Source organism: Carlito syrichta, unplaced genomic scaffold (genome assembly GCF_000164805.1).
Source record: "Carlito syrichta isolate Samal-C Ts95f unplaced genomic scaffold, Tarsius_syrichta-2.0.1 Scaffold314117, whole genome shotgun sequence".
In the NCBI taxonomy this organism is placed as follows: Eukaryota; Metazoa; Chordata; class Mammalia; order Primates; family Tarsiidae; genus Carlito; species Carlito syrichta.
The window spans coordinates 451,827-471,053 of record NW_007258213.1 but is presented as its reverse complement, the minus strand read 5'-3'; the positions used below and the strand labels follow the sequence as shown (position 1 = coordinate 471,053).

General features: G+C 44.7%; 1 protein-coding gene across 2 annotated transcripts in view; it reads left to right on the top strand.

Annotated features, from left to right (window-relative positions):
* The window catches only part of TRAP1 (TNF receptor associated protein 1), a 67,921-nt gene that overhangs the window by 21,047 nt on the left and 27,647 nt on the right, over positions 1–19,227 (top strand). Inside the window, exons 2-4 of one of the 2 annotated variants that reach the window (XM_008071121.1) lie at positions 2,379–2,543; positions 3,417–3,499; positions 5,084–5,224. In XM_008071121.1, coding sequence (XP_008069312.1) covers positions 2,379–2,543; positions 3,417–3,499; positions 5,084–5,224 — 389 coding nt within the window. The remainder of the gene's footprint in view (positions 1–2,378; positions 2,544–3,416; positions 3,500–5,083; positions 5,225–19,227) is intronic. The other variant, XM_021719093.1, reaches the window with a different exon arrangement.

The window sequence follows — 19,227 nt, the reverse complement described above, 5'->3', positions numbered from 1 at the left end:
ACTCATTGGCACTAGTTAAAAACTTACCCATCACACTGGAATACTATGTATTCATTAAAAAGAATAATATGTGGAAAGCTGAAGTGGAAGGATCACCTGAGCCCAGCAGGTCAAGGCTGCAGTGGCCATAAGCAGCGTGCCACTGCACTCCAGTCTGGGCAACAGAATGAGACTCCAACTCAAAATAATAATAATAATATGGAAGAGTCTAAGATGTGTTCTTGATTAAAATGTTTGCACATAGAAGACAGAACAGAGTACGCTAGCCATCATTTAATCTACTCTTCCCCCTACACCCTAGCCCTGTTTAGACCAGGTAGTTCACATGCTCATGCTGATTTGTTCTGGAGTCATGGCTGTTCCTGGAGAACGTGAATCTAGATTGTGTCCTGGAAGCAGAGCTCAGGGCTACCCCTCTAATATCTTTATTCCAGTCCTCACCAGTTTCCTTTCTGGAGACCTACAGTACTCTGAGCATAGCATCCACAGTGTCTCATATCGCTGAATGTGTACTCAATGCTGACCCTAGAAGCATTGAGGTGGGTGGGTGGCACCTGGACCCTTCCCTCCCCTACTCCAGTGGCTGGCTCTGCCTAAGGTTGGGGGACACGGGGACTTCAGCACTCTGGTCTGCTAGAGACTGTTTGTAAAATCCTCTAATATACCAAATATCATTTAGCTCCAGAAGAAGTGCCCCGGTGGTTTTTGTTTGTTTCTTTTACTATGTGGACAAAGTGAACAATGCAGTTAGGTAGGCCCAGAGAGTTAAAGAGTTACACAGTTTGGGAATTGGATAATTTCTGAATAGGGGTAGATGTTTTTAAGGTATTCTGTACAGAGGTAAAGGTTAGGGTCATGTTATTTATAATTCCATGAATAAGCCTAAAGAATAGGTAAGTTTTTCTGCCTTGTAGGAATGTGGAAGTTGATATGTTAATTTTAAAATCTTCAACTTAATTCTGAACCTTCTACATCATTTCTGATCATTACAAGTTTGCAGGAAAAGTAGGACCTGACCAGGCAGATGCAGTTCTCTGAGGCCTAGACAGTGCATGGCTTGGCTTGCTGGCCTGATGCCACCATGTATTGAGCACTAACTGACCAATGCTGCTGTCTGGCATGGTGTCCCTGGAGTCAGTTCTGTCCTGCTGGTTAGAGCGCAGGCATCTGCGAGTGTGGTTTCCGTAGCATGGAAGACCGAGGATGTGTCTGTGAGCAGCAGCAGGTTGGGGACACATCAATGCCCAGCAGATGAGTTGTCTCTCTTCCCTTGCTCTGCTCCCCTGGGGGTTTCTGGGCTAAGCAGGAAGTTAGAGAAGACAAGCGTGAGTCTCCTTCTTGGCTACAAGGTAGAGCAGATCATTTGCTGTTTTTGTTTTAAAATACTTATTTTTTTAAAAGTCTCTGACAGTTCTGGACAAAAAAACCAAGGAAAAGAAGCAATTTTTAGAAGATGATGAGACTTTCATAATATTAACGTTTAGGCCTCAGTGCAGTGACTCACACCTGTCATCTGAGCACTTTGAGAGGCTGAGGTGGGAGGATTGCTTGAGGCCAGGAGTTTGAGATCAGCCTGGGCGGCAGAGCAAGACCTCATCTCTGCCAAAGGGAAAAAAAAAGAATATTAGCGTTTAAAAATTTGGATCCAGGCCGGGCTCAGTGGCTCAGCCTGTAATCTCAGCACTTTGGGAGGCCGAGACGAGTAGATTGCCTGAGCTCGTGAGTTCAAGACCAGCCTGGGCAACTTGGTGAGACCTCATCTCTACAATAAATAAAAAAAATTAGCTGGGCATGGTAGTGCACCCCTGTTGTTCCAGCTACTTGGAAGGCTGAGGTGGAAGTATCGCCAAAGCCCAGCAGGTCTATGCTGGGGCAGCCATGAGTGTGCCACTGCATTCCAGCCTGGGCGACAGAGTAAGACTCCAACTCAAAAGAAGAAGAAAAAAATTTAGATCTCTTTTAGGAGAATATTTTTCCTGCTTCCTAAGAAAGGCTCATCTTAGGCTCATCTTTGGGCTTCTGCCAAGATCGAGGATCAAGCCAAGTTTGAGTTTGGTAAGTTGGCCTGAGATCTCTTCTGGGAACGTACATGGGAAGTGGTATCAGAAGGCACCTGCCTGCCTACTGCAGCTTTGCCCCTGAGGTTTTGATAAGCCTCAACATCTTTTGCTGACCTGACACGTGAGGACATGTTGCCAAACACCATACCCCGACAAGGCAGCCGCAATGCAATGTTGAGTCCCATGTGATTTCTCTTTTGAGCAACAGCCTGACTTAGAGGAATCCATACTTGCTTCTGCCAGACAACCTAGATGTGACACACGATGGTCTTCTGTTTCTTGTGTCTTACTCTCCTTTCGTCATGTTTGTCTTTGCAGGAATACCAGTTCTGTGTCCATGGAGGACCACAGCCCAGTTCGGCAGCCCCCAGCGAAACCTGGCCTCCAGCTTCCTGGCAGGACAGCCATACAGTACGCAGGCTGCGGAAGACCAGAGGGAGGAACCCCTGCACTCCATCATAAGCAGCACCGAGACTGTGCAAGGTAGTGTGTTCAACCAGACCTGGCTCTTGGTTCAATGCTGGTCATATGAGAAGTTTCTGAGGCAGAGGCAGTGATTGATAGAGCCGCCTCCTCATGGCAGAAGTCCCCATGTTTTGGGTGTGGGGAGGGTTGCCCTGAATACAGCATCCTCCATTTTTGTCCCAGCTGGAGACTTCTGTCTTTATCCTGGTGTGTCTTGCCCCCTCTGGTGGTCACCCGTGAATTTGCATGTGGCACCTTCTCTGAGTGGTGATTCATGCACATCTGCTAATAATCATGGAAGCTGGACGTTAGCGCAGTCTTGGCACAGCTTCTGCAGGACTGAATGCTGAAGTTGTCTTTTTCAACCCTTGGAAGTACAAGAAGGCAATCTTCAGAGCCAGTCCCAAAGTGGCTCCGTTTCTGGCTTTTATGTGAGACGACAGGAATAGAGTCTTTGCAGTTAAGAAGGGAATTGAGGTTTTCTTGTTATTTTGCTTTCTAAAGAATTAATTTAGAAACTGCTTTTTTGGAGAATATAATCCAGGGTCTAGTTGTGGGGACCAACCCAGTTCTCGTGACCAGGCACACTGGGAAACTAAACCTCAGCAGTCTGTGGAAGTGACCGCAGTGTGTCCGGCCTCAGCTGTGCGAAGGTCTGCTCCACGGATGCCCCGTTCTGTGGAGCCCGGAGCCACTTGGCTCCACATGTTCTGCCCCTGAAACCTCCTTCCCTGAGAGACTTTGTTTCTGTCCATCTTTTTCTTTTCATTCGGTCTTTTAAGAAATGTGTAAAACTCATAACCTTAAACATTCTTTTGAATGTTACGTAGCATGTTCTTCCCTCAAAATAGAAACCCAACTTTATTGGTTGTGTCTGTGATTCATTACTAGGTTCTACTTCCAAACACGAGTTCCAGGCTGAGACAAAGAAGCTTTTGGACATCGTTGCCCGTTCCTTGTACTCAGAAAAAGAGGTATCACTCCCTGTTGATCAGTCCTCGTACCAGCAAGGTTCTTTTGGCAAGAGTATTTTTATACCATTCTGGGGAAAAGCCAAGTAATATATTAGCTGTGAGATGCATTAAGCTTTGGACAGGTCCCCATCGTAAGCTACTTTTGTGGATAAGTGCATCCAGATGATTCTTTGGACCAGATTGACTCTGGGAATTAATTGAATTTTGCCAGTAATTATAAAAGTCCCCAGATACTGGCATGGGGGCTCTGTGAGAGATCTGTTTCTGTGGAGCCTTCACTTGGTGTGACTATCTGCAGTCAAGTGGGGGCATCAGTGGCTGGAAGAAGGAGATTCCTGGCCCTGTGTGGTGTAGAGCAGGGAGGAGATCCAGAGGAGACTAACGCTCATTTAGAGATGGCAGGACAAAGGAAAAGAGAAGAAGAAATAGGCTCATTATTGTTGGAATGCACAGAAACAGCCAGAAGAGGGGAAAGCACAATATGACAAAGTGAAAGGGACTTCTCAGGAAACATTTCCAGATTTCCTCTTGTTAAGTACTAAATTCATGAATTCCAGAGATTTGCAACTCCTATCCACATCTCCTCACTTCTTCCCTCTCTCCGTCCACATCACTCCACTTTTCCCCTCTCTGCTGATCAGATCACCTCACTTCTCCCCATCTCCTGTCCACTTCCCACTTTTTCCCTGTCTCTTGTTCACATCACTCCACTTCTTTTCTCTCTTGTGTGATGTCACCCACTGTAAGTGGAAGCTCTGTTGGAGGTCAGGGTGTTCTCTAGACCCTGAGAGCATATTTGGACCCTGTAGCCCTTTTTCTCCAGGAAATGGCAGGCCTGGTTTTCACCCCACTAGGTGAAATGAAGCCAGTGAGTCTGTTTTGTGGAGTAAAAGGAACAGATGCTTGGGGTGATATGTTGTCATGCCTGTGCAAAAGTTGGGAAAGAAATGCTCCGTCACAAGTCAGGCGTGGTGGCTCATGCCTGTAATCCCAGCAATTGGGGAGGTAGAGGCGAGAGGATCACCTGAGTCCACGGGCTTGAGATCAACCTGGGCAACATGATGAGACCTCGTCTCTACAATAAATCATAAAATTAACCAGGCGTGGTGGTGCACGTCTGTAGTTCCAGCTACTTGGAAGGCTGAGGGGGAAGGATCGCCTGAGCCTAGCAGGTCGAGGCTGCAGTGGCCGTGAGCATGCCACTGCACTCCAGCCTGGGCGACAGGGTGAGACTTTGACTCAGAAAAAAAGAAATGGTCCCTCACATGTCTCTTTTTAAAGATTGAGTTAACAGATGGACATGTAAGTTCAGACTTGATTAAAAATCCTGAAGGAAAAGATCAGTAGGCATCAGTTTACTACATAAAGCTATGTTGGCAAGAAGCCATCTGCCTTTGGTAACTCTGTAACCTGCCCAAAAGAACTGCCTGGGACTAAAACAGAAAATCTTCATGCTTAGAGAACTGAATTTCCTGTGGCAGTTCTCCTCTGACTTTTAACAGTTGTCACAAATACAGGAAACCAAATAGATCCTGGAGAGTTAGTGTTCTTCATCCTCCAGTCCTCTCATTTCTATTCCCATAGGTGTTTATTCGGGAGCTAATTTCCAACGCCAGCGATGCCTTGGAAAAACTGCGTCACAAGCTGGTGTCTGATGGCCAAGTATTGCCAGAAATGGAGATTCACTTGCAGACCGACGCTGGGAAAGGCACCATCACCATCCAGGTACCTCCCTCTCAGCATCCAGGCACATGGCAGAGCAGGCCATACCAAGGAGGCGATGCCTGCCTTCTGCTTATGTTTCTAGGCTCCCAGTGATATGCTGACCATTTTTACTGTTAGGATAACTTGTTTAAATGTACTGTCAAAATACCACCTGTTCGTTAGAGAAAATTTGAAAAACACAGGTGAGCAGGACAGAAGAAAATTTGCAACCATCCATCACCCAAAGATAACTGCTCATAACATTTTACCATGTGTCCATGGAAGGCTTGGTGTGTATGCATCTACCAACATATCCAAACCTCTTTTCATATTTTAAACTATATTAAATGTAGTTAAATATGAAATACTTTTATATTTTTAACTCTTTCCTTTTTTTTTTTTTTTTTTTTTTGAGTTGGAGTCTCACTCTGTCGCCCAGACTGGAGTGCAGTAGCCGTTTCCAGCCACCGCAGCCTTGACTTGCTGGGCTCTGGCGATCCTTCGTCTCAGCCTTCCAAGTAGCTGGAACTACAGGCGCGCACTACCACGCCCCGCTAATTTTTTTGATTTGTTGTAGAGATGAGGTCTCGCCAAGTTGCCCAGGCGGGTCTCGAACCCGCGGGCTCAGGCAATCCACTCACCTCAGCCTCCCAAAGACACGGGATTACAGGCTGAGCCACCGAGCCTGGCTCTTTTCATATTTTTAACTTCCCCTTCTCATAATGTAGATGAAGCAGTGCTTGTGGTTGGTTACTCTTGTGAAAGTCTAAAGTTGATAAGCCAGAAAGACAGAAGAAGGTTCAGCAGCAGTGGCCCCAAGGGGTATTGTATTCTGAGATAGCTGCCTCAGGACCTGTTTGTCATTTTGTGACTAGGGTCACTTTATCATTGTGGGGGTGTGAGTCTCTGGAGCAGTGGAAGGACAGTCCTCAGTTGGGTCTGAGTATCCCTTACTGGAGTGCTGGCCTGTTCCCACAACCACATCAGATTAATGAATGAAGGCATGAATGAATGAAGGGATGGCTGTTTTAGTTAAAGGAAGGGCTTCTCTGGGGTCTTGGCCTCATGTACTCCCTCTTGGATTTGGAGACTCCTGGTTTAGCTACCATAAGTGCATGCAGGCTGTCTGCCATGGGCAGTTTGTCCTGAGGATGGTGGGGTCCTGGGTAGTGGGTTTCTTTTCTCTAGCCTTTCCCTGAGCTGACCTGGCTGTGGAATGGGCCCTTGTGTAGGGCTGGGCACAGGGCTGTGTATGCTGAAAAAGCATCTTGTGCCTCCCTGCCATGTACAGTCCAGGGATTCCTTGGAATGGATGAGGACGAATGTGCAGGGGGCAGGGACAGCAGGGATGTGACTCATGGTCAGTGAGCAGGGGACTTGTCCTCGTGTACCAGTACTTCCTGGCACTGAGACGTTATGTTATTAGGATTTTTGTTTTTGTTTCTGTCTTCCTTTTTCCAAAACAACAGTTCTAGATTGACAGAAAATTTAAGCAAATAGTTCCAATCGGCTCCCTGGCCCTCATTTTCCCCTGTTTTTTGTTTTTTTTTTTGAGTTGGTCTCACCCTGTCGCCCAGACTGGAGTGCAGTGGCTGCTCCTGGCCACCGCAGCCTTGACCTGCTGGGCTCCGGCTATCCTTCCACCTCAGCCTTCCAAGTAGCTGGAACTACAGGCGTGTGCTACCACACTCAGCTAGTTTTTGATTTTATTGTAGAGACGAGGTCTCGCCAAGTTGCCCTGGCGGGTCTTGAACCCGCAGGCTCAGGTAATTCACTCGCCTCGGCCTCCCAAAGTGCTGGGATTACAGGCTGAGCCACCAAGCCTGGCCCTTCCCCTGTTCTTAACACCTGACGTGAGTGGTCCACTTGTTACAATTAATTAACCAAAATGGATACTTCATTATCATCATTATTATTATTATTAAATAGATACTTTGTTATTATTCTTTATTTATTTTTGCATCAGAGTCTCACTTTGTTACCCAGGCTGGAGTGTAGTGGCACACTCACAGCTACCCCGGCGTCGACCTGCTGGGCTGCAGCAATCCTTCTACCTCAGTCTTCCAAGTAGCCAGAACTGCAGGCACATGCTACCACGCCTGGCTCTTTTTTTTTTTTTTTTTTTTTTTTTTAAATTGTAGATACTAGGTCTCCTCAAGTTGTTCGGGCTGGTCTCAAACCCCGCAGGCTCAGGCAATTCACTCTCCTCGGCCTTCTGAAGTACTGGGATTACAGGCTGAGCCACAAGCCTGGCCACATCATCATCATTATTATTATTGTTATTATTAATACTTATTTATTTTAAAAATATTTTTGGGTCAGAGTCTCACACTGTTGCCCAGACTGGAGTGCAGTGGTATGCTCATAGCCACCACAGCCTCCACCTGTTGGGCTCAGGTGATTCTTCCGCCTCAGCCTCCCAAGTAGCTGGAACTACATGTGTGCACTACCATGCCTGGCTGATTTTTTTGATTTATTATAGAGACCAGGTCTTACCATGTTGCCCAGGCTGATCTCGACCCATGGTCTCAGGCAGTCCTTTTGCCTCAGCCTCCCAAAGTGTTGAGATTACAGGTGTGAGCCACTATGCCTGGCTTATTTTTTTTTATTATTATCATTATTGAGTCAGGGTCTCGCTCTGTTGCCCAGGCTGAAGTGCAGTGACATGATTATGACTCACTGTAGGCTTGACCTCCTGGGCTCATGCAATCCTCCTGCTTTCCTCCTAAGTAGCTGGGAGTACAGGTGCACGCCACCATGCCCGGCTAATTTTTTTATTTGTGTAACTACGAGGTCTCACTATGTTGCCCAGGCTGATCTCGAGCTTCGGGGCATTCTTCTTGCTTTGGCCTCCCAAAGGGCTGAGATTACAAGCATGAGCCAGTGTGCCTGGCCACCATTATCTTTTCTTTTTTTTTTTTGAGTTGGAGTCTCACTCATGTCACCCAGGCTGGAATACAGCAGCACACTCATGGCCACCGCAGCCTTGACCTACTGGGCTCAGGAGATCCTTCTGCCTCAATCTTCCAAGTAGCTGGAACTACAAATGCACGCCACCATGCCCAGCTAGTTTTTGTGATTTGTGATTTATTGTAGAGACAAAGTCTTACCAAGTTGCCTAGGCTGGTCTCAAACCCCTGGACTCAGGCAGTCCTCTCGCCTCAGCCTCCCAAAGTGCTGGGATTACAGGCTGAGCCACTGTACCTGGCTATTTTTTTTGTCTTAGAAACTGATGTTTATTTTCCACCAACCTTCTTTCCATGTTGCTTAAGAGCCTGTGGAAGAACAGCTTAAGACCACTCAGTGGTTGTCCCTACCCATTTAGTGGCCTGAGCAGTGGGAGCTGCAGACCTGTCTTCTGTGGCAGGCTGAGCACTCCAGTCTTTAGTAGGAAACTGCTGAATTGGCACAGAGGGCACCTGCAGACCAGTCTGCAACATCAGACTGAGTAGCAGTGAACTCAGGAGCTGGAACTGTCCATTCTCCCTGAAATTCTTCTTTGATTACAGCTTTCTCAGCAGCAGCATGCTCTTCCTTTTCAGTTTCTTCGGGATCTCTGTTAAACTAGAGATCAGGCATAACCTTCCACAGGTGTTTGTGCGAGAGGGTGCCATACATGTGCAGAACTTCCCGAGCCAGCATCCACCACATCAGACCCCCTGAGTAAGCTCCCTTGTTGTTGCACGGGATGGCAATGTCCACATAGCGCAGAAGGGGGTCTGTGTTACACAGAGCAGTGGGTGGGCGAACATAAGATGCCTCTGCGAGAGGCTGGTGGTCAGCCCTGGGTCAGTAACCACCAGCAGACGGGGCGCCCAGCAGGCTGCCCGGGTCTGGTTGGTGGAGGTTCCAGGAGTGAAGCGGCCAGCAATAGGAGTGGCTCCAGTGGCAGTATTCCTGGTAGATATGACACTGACATTAGCAGAGTTTCCTTCTTTCTTCTTTTTGTTTTTTTTGAGTTGGAGTCTCACTCTATCACCCAGCCTGGAGGGCAGTGGCACACTCACAGCCACCCCAGCATCTACCTGCTGGGTTCTGGCGATCCTTCCACCTCAGCCTTCCAAGTAGCCGGAACTACAGGCACGCACTACCACGCCTGGCTTATTTTTTATTTATTGTAGAAACAAGGTCTCGCCAAGTTGCCCAGGCTGGTCTCGAACCAGTGGGCTCAGGCAATCCACTTGCTTCGACCTCCCAATGTGCTGGGATTACAGGCTGAGCCTCCAAGCCGGCCAGCAGGATTTTCAGTGGCAACAAAGGCACAAGCTGCAAGCAGAAGCTTCTCCCAGGTCCTCTTTAGATTTGTAATGTAGGTGCCATCACTCTTCCTTTTATAGGTTTACTGTTCCATTTGGAAGTCAAGGTTGGTGCCGCCTTAGTGGGTTCCTGCTGCAAGGAGTTTGAGGATATCTGCCTCCTTTATTTTCGGGACTTTAAGGGCTCTGGACATTGTGAAAATTTCCCTTTAAGTTGCGATTGGAATTCAGAACAACACTGTATGGACCCCTCTCTGGGTTGCATGGAAGCTATTTTTTTTCTAATTAAAATTTTGTTTAGAGACAGGGTCTCGCTCAGCCACTCAGGCTGGAGTGCAGTGGCACGATCATAGCTCACTGCAGCCTTGACCTCCTGGGCTCAGGCAGTCCTCCTGCCTTGGCCTCCTGAGTAGCTGGGGCTGCAGGTGTGCATTAATTCATTGTTCCTACCTGAAGTCTTAGTAAAGGGTGGGCTCTCTAGGATCTTGGAGATGTTATGCCATTCTTTCTCCTGTACTAACATCGCAGCCACATTGCTTTGTTATTTTCAGGAGATTCTTTAGGGAATACAATCTGCAGTCTTAATTTATTACTGTCTAGCTTGAATTGATATTTAACACTTCATTTATAATGTAAGAATCTTTTAACAGTATCATTCCAGTGACAAAACCCTCTTTTAATGTCAAATATTTTACATGTATACCTGTTGTAAACCCTCACAAATTTCTTTAAAATCACATAATGTAGGTTGACTGGTAGCAAATGTTCTCTGTCTATGTCTGAAAAATCTATGCTTCAACTTAATTTCTTTTAGTAAACATTTTATTATATAACAGGTTTAAATTTTCAGAAAAAGTGTGAGGATAGTAGAAGGAATTGCCACATGATCTACATCCAGACTCCCTCATGGTTGGAATCTTATATGAGTACATAGTGTTGACTGCAACTAACCAGCCAATACGGCCGTGTTACTCTTAACTAAAATCTACTGAGATGTCCTTAGTTTTTTGTGGTATTTTTTGAGTTGGAGTCTCACTCTTTTGCCCAGGCTGGAGTGCAATGGCATGCTCACAGCCACCGCAGCCTTAATCTGCTGGGCTCAGGCAATCCTTCTGCCTCAGCCTTTCAAGTAGCTGGAACTACAGGTGCGTGCTACCATGGACAGCTTATTTTTTGGTTTATTGTAGAGACAAGGTCTCACCAAGTTGCCCAGGCTGGTCTCGAACCCCCCAAGGCTCAGGCAATCCTCTCGCCTCTGCCTCCCAAAGTGCTGGGATTACAGGCTGAGCCACCGTGCCAGGTGTGTGCCACTATGCCCGACTAATTTTATGATTTATTGTAGAGATGAGGTCTCGCCATGTTGCTCAGGCTGGTCTCAAACCCCTGAGCTCTCAGGCATTCCTCTCGCCTTTGCCTCCCAAAGTGTTGGGTTTACAGGCATGAGCCACCATACCTGGCTAAGATTTCCTTAGTTTTTACTCATTTCCTATTTCCATCCCAAGATCCTATCAGGATCCTGCATGACATTTAGTCATCCTGTCTCCTTAGGCTCTTTTGGGCTGTGAAGGCTTCTCAGACTTTCCTTGTTTCTAATGGCCTGGACAGTTCTATATTTTGTGGGATGCACTCTACTGGGATTTGTCTGATATTTTTCTCATGGTTAGACTGGGGTATGGGGAGGAAGATCGCAGAGATGCCGTGCCTTCTCATCACGTCATGTGTAGGGCCCACACTATCATGTGTCTTCCCACTGTAGATTTTGACCTGATCATCTCGCTGAAGTTGTGATCATAGGTGTTTTAAGAAGTGGGTGGTAAACTTTGCTTTAAGGTGCTTCTTTTCATTTTCCATCATTTTTTTGAGAACGTCTGGGTAGTGGTAGAATCTTTATGTAGCCAATTTATTTTAGTTTGGAAAAACAGAAGTTGAAAAGATTAATAAACACTCGACTGGGTATGGTGGCTCACACCTGTAATCCCAGTACTTTGGGAGTCTAAGGCAGGAGGATCACTTGAGGCTAGGTTCGAGACCAGACTGGGCACCATAACGAGACCCTTATCTGCACCAAAAAAGTAAAGTAAATGCTGATGTAACCACCACCAGATTAAGAAATAGAACTTTCTGGAACCTTCTCCCCCGTGTGCCCCTCCTTAGTCACAACCCTTCCCATTATCTCTTTCCATCTAGAAAATATTTATCGGTCTAACTTTTGAGACAATCATCTCCTTCCTTTTCTTCATAGTTTTGTCATCTGTGTTTGTATCTCTGAGCAATAACATTGTTTCATTTTGTCTATTACAATAAAGGAATCATAAAGGGTGTATGTTTCTGTGGTTTACTTCTTTTGTTCAGTTATTACATCTTGAGTTGCTGTATAGTATTCTGTTGTATAAACGTACCATAATTTATCTAATTTGCACAGTTGGATTATTTCTACTTTTTTGCTGTTACAAATAATGCTGCAATAAACATTTGCAGAAGGTTCTCTGTATATTCAAGACTTTTGAGACAATCATCTGTTGGATGACCTAGGAGTAGAATGATTCGGTTGTAGGGTTAGGGCATGTTCAAGGTTATTGGGTAATGGCAAATGCTTTGCTGACATGGCATCACCAGTGTGTGCCTTCAGAGGCTGTGAGGGACTACTCTCGTTCTGCTCCATCCTCATGTGCACTCAGTGTTGCTATACTTGTCCTTACGGCTTGGTGGTGGTATGTGACAGCAAGCCGCTCTGCTTTGCATTTCTCAAGTTATACATATGGTTAATTTCAGATCTGGAAGATTTTTCGTTTTGCTTCCTACCTCTACCGAGTGAGCTTGGTTTACCTGCTTAGGACTTTGCCGTCAGGTGTTAAAGCCCATGAATGACATGTGTCTGCTATAGATAAGCTCTGTCCCACTCTGGAAAGAAGGCTACCTGTCACCCCTGCCTCAGACTTCCCATCATGAGCCCACCCATCATTTGAAGTCACCACCTCTTCTCTCGCCTTCTAAGTTATGGTTCCTCTCGTACCAACAGAGCCTGACAGCCCTTCTCCACCAATTTCACTACAACTTTTCCTCATTTCTTCCGTCTGTCTTTCAAAATACAGTCATGTATTGCTTAACAATGGGATAGGTGCTAAGAAATGCATCATTAGATGATTTCATGATCATGCAAACATCACAAGGTGTACATACACAAACCTAGATGGTCTAGCCTACTGCATACCTAGGCTGTGTGGTCTAGCCTATTACTCCTAGGTAACAAATTTGTACAGCATGTCACTGTACTGAGTACTCTAAGCAATTGTGATGCAATAGTATTTGTGTATCTGAACATATCTAAACAGAAAAGTGTAGTAAATAGCCGAGCGTGGTAGCGCGCACCTGTAGTTCCAGCTGCTTGGAAGGCTGAGGCAGAAGGATCGCCGGAGCCCAGCAGGTCGAGGCTGTGGTCGCCGGGAGCAGGCCACTGCATTCCAATCTAGGTGACAGAGTGAGACTCCAACTCAAAAAAAAAAAGAAAAGTGTAGTAAAAATATAGTATAAAACATAAGAAATGGTATTCCCGTGAGGGTACTTACCATGAATGGAGCTTGCAGGACTGGAGTTTGCTTTGAGTGAGTCAATGAATGAGTGGTGAGTGAATGTGAAGGCCCAGGACTTTAGTGTACACTGCTGTAGTCTTGATAAACACTGGATATTTGGGTATTGTATACATTTTTTCTTCTTCAATAATACATTAACCTTAGCTTAACTTTTTAACTTTATAAACTTTTTGACTCTTTTATCATAGCATTTAGCTTAAAACACAAACACATTGTACAGCTGAACAAAAATATTTTTTAAATTTTTATTAAAAACTAAGACACGCCTAGGCGCAGTGGCTCATACCTATAATCCCAGCATTTTGGGAGGCCAAGGTGAGAGGATTGCCTGAGTTCATGGGTTCGAGACCAGCCTGGGTAACATGGTGAGACCTTGTCTCCACAATAAATAAAAAAATTCACTGGGCATGGCGGCACGCACCTGTAATTCCTGCTATTTGGAAGACTGAGGTGGAAGGATTGCCTGAGCCAGCAGGTTGAGGCTGCAGTGACCGTGAGCATGCCACTGCACTCCAGCCTGGGCAGCAGAGTGAGACTTTGACTCAAATAAAATAAACCCCAAAATACAAAACTAAGACACAGACACACTTGAACCTAGGCCTACACAAGGTCAGGATCATCCGTATCACTATCTTCCACCTCCACATCATGTCCCACTGGAAGGTCTTCGGTGATAACAATGCCTTCTTCTGGAATGCCTCCTGAAGGTCCAGCCTGAGGCTGTTCTATAGTTGGTATTTAAGTAGAAGGAGTACACTCTCACGATAAAAAGTATAGTGTAGTAAATACATAAGCCAGTAACATAGTCATTTGGTATCATTATCCAGTGTTATGTACTGTACCTAGTTGTATGTGCTCTACTGTTATATGCCTGGCAGTGCAGCAGGTTTGTTTATACCAACACCACTGCAGACACGTGAGCAATGCCTTGTACTATGATTTCTATGACCTCACTACAAGATAGGAATTTTTCAGCTCCATTACAATCATACAGGGTCACCATTCTATGCCATTGACTGAAATGTTATCATGTGTCATTATAACTATAGTTAGTTTTAATTAATTTTCTCTACTCATCCTCAAGGATGTGTTTCCTAGTTTTTTTTTAAATTATTTTTTGTTCAAGGTAGTCATCCTTTTACTTGTTGGTTGTTATAAGGAGAATTCCAGAGATTTTCTTTCTCTTAGGACTGAGATATATGTATATGTGTTGTGGGCATGTGAGTGCACATGTGTGAGAGATCCTCCCTGTTGGTCACTATGCTTCTTGCTCACTTTGTCTACTCTGTGTATGTTTATGCCTTTCTTTGTTTTTTTGTTTGTTTGTTTGTTTTTTGAGTTGGAGTCTCACGCCTTTGCTCAGGCTGGAGTACAGTGCCATGCACACTCATGGCCACCCCAGCATCGACCTTCTGGGCTCCAGCGATCCTTCCACCTCAGCCTTCTAGTAGCCCAGAACTACAGATGCATGCTACTACACCCGGCTATTTTTAATTTTTATTTTTACTGTAGAGACGAGATCTCACCAAGTTGCCGGGACTGGTCTCAAACCAGTGGGTTCAGACAATCCACTCGTCTTGTCCTCCCAAAGTGCTGGGATTACAGGCTGAGCCACCGAGCCCGGCCTCTTCGTTGTTTTTAAATAAGCTTTATAGAGGTGTGATTTGCATGTAACAAAATTCACCCAGTTCAATGAGTTTTGACCAGTGTGTTTACACTCATATAACCCTCAAACAATCGTATTGCCAACACTTCCCATGTTTCCTGTTGTCCCTTTGAAGTCGATTTCTTCCTCAGCCCCTAGAAACTCCTGTGATTTTGTGTTTTCTAGAATTTCATATGAGTAGGATTACATACTATGTTGTCTTTTGAGTCTGGCTGCCTTCACTTAGCCCAGTGCTTTTTAGATTCATCCATGTTGTGTGTATCAGTAGTTTATCCCTTTTTATTATTGATAAGTATTCTATACCACAATGTGTTTATCCATTCAGCAGTTGATGGACATTTGTGTTGTTTCCAGTTTGGGGATTTGGGGAATAAAGCTGCTGTGAACCACTGAGTTTAGGTCTTCGTGTGGATATAGGTTGTCATTTATCCTGGGTAAATACCTAGGAGTTGGATTGCTGGGTTGTAAGATGAGTGGGTGGCTCTTTAACTTTATAAGACACTACCGAACTTTTCCAAAGTAGGTGTCCAGGTGGCATTCCAACCAGTAATGCATGAGAACCAGTTGCACATCCTTGTCAGAACTTAGTGTTGTCAGTCTTTTTAGTTTCAGCCATTCTAGTGGGTGTACAATATTTCATTGTGGCTTTAATTTGTATTTCCCCAATGATTAATGGTGTAGAGCATTTTTTAATGTACTTATTAGCCATTGTATCTATTTTGTGAAATGTCAATTCAGATCTTTTGCTAGTTTTTCTTTTGAGTCGAGGTCTCTCTCTTATCACCCAGGTGGTACACTGGTATCATCATGGCAATCATGGCTCATGGCAGTCTCAGACTCCTAGGCTCAGGTGAACCTTCCACCTCAGCATCCTAAGTAGCTGCAACTATAGGCTCATGCCACCATGCCTAGCTAGTTTTTTTGTTGAGATTAGGTTTTGCTGTGTTGTTCAGGCTGTTCTTAAACTTCTGGGCTCAACCAATCTGCCCGCCTCCGCCTCCCAAAGTGCTGGGATTACAGACATGATCCTTTTGCTCTTTTTTTTTTTGAGTTGGAGTCTCATTCTGTTGCCCAGGCTGGTGTGTAGTGGCACACTCACAGCCATCCCAGTGTCGACTTGCTGGACTCTGGCAATCTTTCTACCTCAGCCTTCAGGTAGCTGGAACTACAGACGTGTGCTATCGCACCCTGCTAATTTTTGATTTGTTATAGAGGCAAGGTCTCACCAAGTTGCCTGGGCTGGTCTCAAACCTGCAGGTTCGAGACAGGGAGTTCACTTGCCTGTCCACTTGCCTCAGCCTCCCAGAGTGCTGGCGTTACAGGCTGAACCACCGAGCCCAACCCTTTTTAATCAAGCTGTTTGCATTCTTATTGAGTTATAAGAGTTCTGTATATATTCTAGATGTAAGTCCTTATCAGATTCATATTCTGTAAATATTTTCTCCAAGTCTATTTCTTGCCTTTTTATTTAATCTTAGTGGTATCTTTTGAAGAGCAAAAGTTTTTAATTTTAATGAAGTCAAGTTTATCACTTTTTTTTAAAGAAAAGTTTACTTAAAAGTAAATTAAAGAGAAAAAGAGAAGGGAGAGAGAAGATTCACCTCCCCAAGGTGGGGGAGGGGGCCAAAGCCAGGAAGCATGGCGACAGCCACAGCTCAAAGAGCACATGGCACACCAGAGTCTAGCAAGGCCATGACCACTTTTTTTTTTTTAAGTCGGTTTCGCTGTGACTCCAGGCTGAAGTATGGTGGTAATGATCATGGTTCACTCACAGCTTTGAGCCCCCAGGCTCATGCCATCCTTCTGCCTCAGCCTCTTAAGTAACTGGGACTACAGGCACATGCTACCACACCCAGCTAAATTTTTTATTTTCTTGTAGAGATGAGGTCTTGCTATGTTGCCTAGGCTGGTCTTGAATTCCTGGACTCAAGTAATCCTCCCTTCTTAGCCTCCCAAAGTGCTGGGATTATATGTAGGAGCTACTCTGCCCATCAAGTTTTTTCTTTTTTCTTTTGAGTTGGAGTCTCACTCTGTCGCCCAGACTGGAGTGCAGTGGCTGCTCCCGGCCACCGCAGCCTCGACCTGCTGGGCTCCGGCGATCCTTCCGCCTCAGCCTTCCGAGTAGCCGGAATTTATAGGCATGTGCTACCACGCCTGGCTGATTTTTTTATTTATTGTAGAGGTGAGGTCTCGTTCCCCAGGCTGGTCTTGAACCCGCGGGCTCAGGCAATCCACTCACCTCAGCCTTCCAAAGGCACGGGATTACAGGCTGAGCCACCGAGCCCGGCTCTTTTTTTTTTTTTTTTTTTGAGTTGGAGTCTCACTCTGTCACCCAGACTGGAGTGCAGTGGCCACTCCCGGCCACCGCAGCCTCAACCTGCTGGGCTCCAGCGATCCTTCCGCCTCAGCCTTCCAAGTAGCTAGAACTACAGGCGCACGCTACCACGCCTGGCTCATTTTGATTTATTGTAGAGATGAGGTCTCGCCAAGTTGCCCAGGCAGGTCTCGAACCTGCAGGCTCAGGCAATCCACTCACCTCAGCCTCCCAAAGGTGGGGAATTACAGGCTGAGCCACCGAGCCTGGCTAAGTTTTTTCTTTAATGCTTTTTGTGGCCTATCTAGAAAATCTTCACCTATTTCGATGTCAAAAATCTTCTCCTGTTTTCTTCTATAAGTTTTATAGATGTAGTTCTTCCATTTAGACCCATGATCCGTATCAAATTGTTTTTTGTATGTGATGTAAGTTAGGGTTTGAGATTTATTTTTTGCATATGGCTATTGAATTGTTTTAGCATTATCTATTTAAGATTTATCATCCCCCATTGAATTATCTTAGAATCTTTGTCAAAAATCAAATTACATACTGTGTTGCTCTGTTTCTAGATTGATTCTTTTGATATATGTGTCTATCCTTAAATGTCCATATCATACTGGCTCAATTATTGTAGCTTTATAATAATTCTTAAAATTAGGGAGTGCACATTTTCCAACTTTGTTCTTTTTCAAAATATGTATTTTTTTTTAGTTTAGTCCTTTGACCATTTTAATCTTTGAGTTTTACTATTAGTTCTTTTTCTTAATTTCAAAGATGTGGGGTACAATTCAGGGTTAGGTGCGTAAGTGGTCATCGTACAGCTAAAGGTTGAATACCCGTATTTATGTTATGTGTCCTCCCTCCTCTGGCAGTGTCCCACTACTGCCAATCCCTCTTATAGTATCATGATAAATGTTCAGGGTCTGCTTATGAGTGAGTACATGTGGTACTCAGATCTTTGTTTCTGTGACAAATCACTGAATAATATAGACTCTAAATCCATCCAAGTTGCTACGAAGTTCATAATTTTGTTTTACTTTATGGCTGCATAGTATTTCATCGTGTATATGTACCACATTTTCTTTATCTAGTCCACTTTTGATGGGCAGCATGGTTGGTTCCATGTTTTTACTATTGTGAATAATGCTGCAATAAACATATGTGTGCAGGTATCTTTTTTATAGAGTGATTTGAGTTCCTCCAGGTATATTCCCAGAAGGGGAATTGCTGGGTCATATGGAAGGTCAATTTTTATATCTTTTAAAAATCACCACACTGTTTTCCACAGAGGTTGTACTAATTTATACGCCCATCAACAGTGTAGGAGCATTCCCTTTTCCCCACATCCTCTCCAGCATGTGTTGTTTTTGAGTAATTGATGATGGTCATCCTGACTGGAGTTAGGTGGTATCTCAGTGTGGTTTTGATTTTTGTTTCTTTGATGATTAGTGAGGTTGAGTATTTTTTCATGTGCCTGTTGGCAATTTTTTTTTTTGAGTTGGAGTTTCAGTCGCCCAGGCTGGAGTGCAGTGTCACACTCACAGACACCCCAGTGTAGACCTGCTGGACTTTGGCAATCCTTCCGCCTCAGCTTTCCAAGTTGGTGAAACTACAGGCACACGCTACCCCGCCTGGCTAATTTAAAAAAAATTTTTTTATTGTAAAGACAAGGTCTCGCCAAGTTGCCCGGGCTGGCCTTGAACCTTCAGGCTCAGGCAATCTACTCGCCTCGGCCTCCCAAAGTGCTGGGATTACAGACTGAGCCACCAAGCCCAACCAGCAAAATATTTTAAAAATATTCTAGGTTCTTTGAATTTCCATATAAATTTTAGAATCAGTTTGTTATTTTCTATGAAGCCCGTGAGGATTTAGATTGGGATTACAGTGAATTCATAGATCAGTTTGAGAAGAAACCAAAATAAGTTTAAAATAGGGAACTGTTAGAGGCATCTTCTCCTTATATTAGCCTAACATTAGCCTCATAGATCAGTTTGGGAAGAAACCAAAATAAGTTTAAAATAGGGAACTGTTAGAGGTATCTTCTCCTTATATTAGCCTAACATTAGCCTTTCCCTTAAGGATTCTATTTAAATTTCTTGTATTGAAGTAAACATTTCGCTCTAAATTATATTTAATGACTAATACCAACTAGAGATTAATTTTTTTTTTTTTTTTTTTTTTGAGTTGGAGTCTCACTC